At 40.8% G+C, this 4,348-nt stretch overlaps 1 protein-coding gene across 2 annotated transcripts in view; it reads right to left on the reverse strand.

The window, feature by feature from the left end:
- Positions 1-1,333: 1,333 nt before the first annotated feature.
- LOC115009287 (uncharacterized) overlaps positions 1,334-4,348 on the reverse strand; it is a 7,781-nt gene continuing 4,766 nt past the window's right edge. For both annotated transcript variants that reach the window (XM_029433175.1, XM_029433176.1), the window contains one exon: positions 1,334-3,866. In XM_029433175.1, coding sequence (XP_029289035.1) covers positions 2,281-3,866 — 1,586 coding nt within the window. In that variant the 3' untranslated portion in view covers positions 1,334-2,280. The remainder of the gene's footprint in view (positions 3,867-4,348) is intronic.

Raw genomic sequence — 4,348 nt, forward strand, 5'->3', positions numbered from 1 at the left:
CTCTGGAGATAATAAATAATAAATAAACCGACAAAAATCCACCCTAAAATAGAACTATTCATCGTTTTCTGACACAGAACATTTAATTTCTCAATTAGAGGCATTTTTTGATTAATTCTAAAAAAAACGTTGGATGTAATAACTCAAATTGAAATCCGATGTGCCCACAGAGCCACCCACTAATAATATGATGACATCATCAACTCAAGCATGATGCTGTGATTTCCATGTTGCCCTACATGTACAATTCCCTTTATTGACTAAAATACTAACAATCATCATCAGATTAATTCTGCTTTTAGGGTGGATTTTCCTTTTAATAGGGAGTTATATAATAAATCAATACTACCCCTGGAACTTTGTACCCTGCCAGTTAACTAGATCTGTATCACTTTACCAAGAACCGTCTCTCACTGCTGGTGACGGCATTTGGGCACAAACAAAATGTGAACATCATGACTACAAGAAAGCAAGATCAATAATTAGGAACAAAAACGTTTTAAGCAAAACCTTTCTTTTTGAAGGGTCTAGATTTAATGGAGATTACCTACTAAACATCATAGTGTGGGTTAGTGGTTATAAAAGATAATAGAAGCTTAGGATAGTAGGATAGTAGGAGCTTTCTGTCCAGTATTTACAGTATCTTTTAAGGGCACATTTACAAATCAATCCTCAGGTCAAAAGCCAGTTACCTGTGTCCTCATTTCCCTCCACCACATAATCTGGACCTATCAGCGATTTGTTCCGACAGCACTGTGTAAATACACATATGCAAACAAAGGGCATTACTGTTGGCCTCCGTGCCGAGCCTTGGTGATATGCTGCTCAGGTCTATTGGTCAGGTCTATATAGTGAGTGGCCCATGGGGTATAAGGTGTCTGAAAAGTGAAACTAACTTTCACAGAGTGTTTTTACTTTATGAAGTTAATTGATACATTTTGGTCGCTAAAAATAAAATTTTCAGCATTTGGTTGTACTCCGCTCCACCTTCTGGTGTTACCTCTGGTTGGAAAAAGACTAAATGGCGAGGGCCAAAGTACCAAAGTCGAGGCTTCAAAACCTGGGTGACGTCACAGTGACTACGTCCACTTCTTATATACAGTGTATGATACAGGTCCAACTCTGCCTGACATCAGTGAATAAGGTAATAGGCAAGTGGACACTTTTGGTTTTAAAATGAGTATTTTGTGGCAAAAAAAAGAAGAACATCCAAACGGCTCTGTACCGGATCATTTAAAAGATAAGACTATTGTCTTGGAATTCTGCCGCTACAAACTAAACCAAAGGGTTGTTGTGAGAAGTGAATCTATTATACTGAAATAAAGATACTTGGTTAAAGAAGTGAGCTCTTTATTTCTGCAGAAATGGAACAACAAAACAAAGTGTCAAACGGTCTAGTGTGACGTTCAAACACTCTACCATGAAGCTCTACGAACAGAGAATACAATTAGATTATATAGTGGCCAAGTGGGTGACAATGTTTACAGACAATCGGGTGTGTGTGCAACTACGCACATCTAGCTGATACAAGAGGTACAAGCTGACACATCTAGAGATATAGGAATGCAAGCTGACACATTAAGAGATACAAGAATACAAGGGGAACATGACCAGAGTGTGCTCTGGTCCTAATCACTGCAAGTAGGACAAACATAAATGAGCATACTAAAAGAATAGGAGAGTACAAGTCAGGATAAAAATGACCATTACACTATGATTCTACAGCACTGCCAGCCTTCAAAAATGTCATGGCAATCAATTTAACAGTTGTAGAGATATTTCATTCTGGACCAAAGTGTTGCTGGACCGACCGACTGACCCACAGAAAACATCTCTGCTGAAAACCCCACAAGGTTATTTATTCTGATTTGTCAACAAATCTACAGTGATAAACCATTTTCTTTTATTACAAAACACCCAAATATTTAAGAGAAATGCTACGATAATAATTGAGAACTGACAAAAGATGGTGGGCGGTAGGTTTGTTGTCATTTAGAAACAGCGTCACCATTACTTTGTTTATAGACCATAGAGCACGTTGAGAAAGTTGATTTCATTTTAAGTTTGATGTAAAATGTTCCGCTTATGCAACTTGGTCACGATTCTTTTTTTAAATGTATCTAATGGATCCATATCAAAGTTGTATAAAATGTACTCTTGGCCAATAAATCATTACCTGAGTTCTTAAACTCTAAATATCGATATCCGTATTGCTGCTAAAAAGCCTGTATACAGTAAGTCAGGCTGTAGTAAGGCTGTAGTCCGCATGTTAGAATGTTCTCATACATGATGCAGGCTCCTTGCAGTTTCATACTCTAAGAGAAGTCTTTTCTTTTTAAAGCAAGGCTTGTAATCAGGGTCGCAATCAAGTGAGTCCTCGTCACTACTTGAGGATTGACTGGTGTAAAGAGTGTTCAAATCAAGAGAACCTGCATCTTTTTCCTCCTCTACCCTCCTGTCCTCATCATTGTCATCATTGCTGCCTTGTACCACAGGCTCTGCATATCTGGTGGAGGATCTCCACTTTGTCACTCTGTAACACTCCTGAACGCTCAGTCTGTTAAGTGTCACGTAGGGCTGGAGCAACTTAGACTGCAGCAACACAGCCTGACTTGCCAGTGATAACCTCAGCTCAGCTCTCTGGACTCTGCTGGTCTCAGACCTGACAACCAGGCGATCAGAGTTGGAGGCCGAGGAGATGACAGTGGAGCATGGTAAGGTCTTTGATTGAAAAGGACTGATATGGGGTGTATGAGGATGAGGTTTTATGGAGTTCTGAGGGACAACTTGTCGAGATGATACAGAAGATAAAGGGAATTGGATATCAGCACAGACTGAGGATAGAGTCCCTGAAGGGGAAGTAGAGGTAGAAGCTTCTTCTGTTGGAGGCCCAGAAACACTGAATCTGTCCAGAGCTTGTGAATGTCTGGCGGTAGTACAAGCCTTTCTGGACTTTGTTGAAAGTTTGGAAAAAGATTGTTGTATTGGTGTTTGACATCTGGTAGAGGTAGGTGCATCTTGAGATACAGGAGCTGATTTGTATGTTGTGTTCTGGGGATTTGTTGGGACCACAGTGTCGGGTTGACCGAGCACAGACTGTTTCATCGTTCCTCGTGGTAGAGCATTGTTCCCTAAAGTAGGGCGGTGTGGAGAGGTTAGCATCTGAAGACTAGAAGTCGAAAATGTATGTTTGTTACTGTACATGGTGCAGGGATTTAGAGGAGCTTGATGGGGTTTAAAGGAATGGTAGATCATTCTGATGGAGGCAATGTCTATCAGTCGGACCACCGGCGACAACAGAATAGGCAGCCGAGTGTCTCTGGACGAAGACGGCTGTAGCATAAGTTCTGTTTGAGACGCATCACTTGCTGATCCAGCGCTCTGCTCATCTTTGGGGTTTGCTTGTTCAGATGCCTGAGCTGCTGTCGGAAGATGGGTGGAGGTCTTTGAAGGCTGTTGGTCAGGGGGGCAAGGAATGAGGTCAGAGGGTGTGAGGTCCTGTGATGAAGTGATGGATGAGGAAGACTGGAACAGTAAGGGAGACAAAGAAACATTGGCTTGAAGCGGCAGCTCTTCTGAGCACTCCTGCAGGATGCTCCTCACCCATCTTTGGTGTTTAGAGCAGAACTGAGGGGAGGAGGCGGCTTCCTGAACGTGTTCACTGCTACTCTCACTGAATTCTTTATTTTCCTTGTCACCACTGTCTTCCTCCACCCTCTTGACTACCTCACCATCCTCCTCTGTTTGGAGGAGAGCCTTTGAAGAACTGCCAAAGAGAACAGACTTTGAGAGTTGAGAGTTTTCCAATCCATTCATTCCATGTGCCGATGACTGAGAAATCTTGCCCCGACGACAGGAAACAACATCTGAAAGGAACGGAAAGTCAGTGCATATTGAGTAACAGACGTATAATCATAATCATCAGAAGAAGAAATACATTCTTGGCAAAAACGTAAAAGCAAGACAGATTGTAACATACAAAGGACAAACATAGTGCAAGCCTAATTAAATCTTATTCTGCATGTTGAAGAGGAGCTCTGCATATATATAAAACATTATAAATACGATGATGTCACTTAAGTCACTTAGTTGGGGCTGAATCTGGCGGTGTGTTGGCTGAAATATGTGTCATTAGAAACTGAAATGTAATAATTTACATTTGAATTTGAATTACTCAACTTGAATAATTGCATTTAAAACTGACTTTGAATCACATCATTTGAAATGGAACGTATCAGTTTGGAACTGGATTCCAATAAACCTGAAACAGTATGCGATATTATGAAATGTAATTCAGTTGCTCTGAAACTGTATTTCATCCACACGGAAAATCCAATTTTCCAATCCA

The sequence above is a fragment of the Cottoperca gobio genome, chromosome 6, assembly GCF_900634415.1.
Source record: "Cottoperca gobio chromosome 6, fCotGob3.1, whole genome shotgun sequence".
In the NCBI taxonomy this organism is placed as follows: domain Eukaryota; kingdom Metazoa; phylum Chordata; class Actinopteri; order Perciformes; family Bovichtidae; genus Cottoperca; species Cottoperca gobio.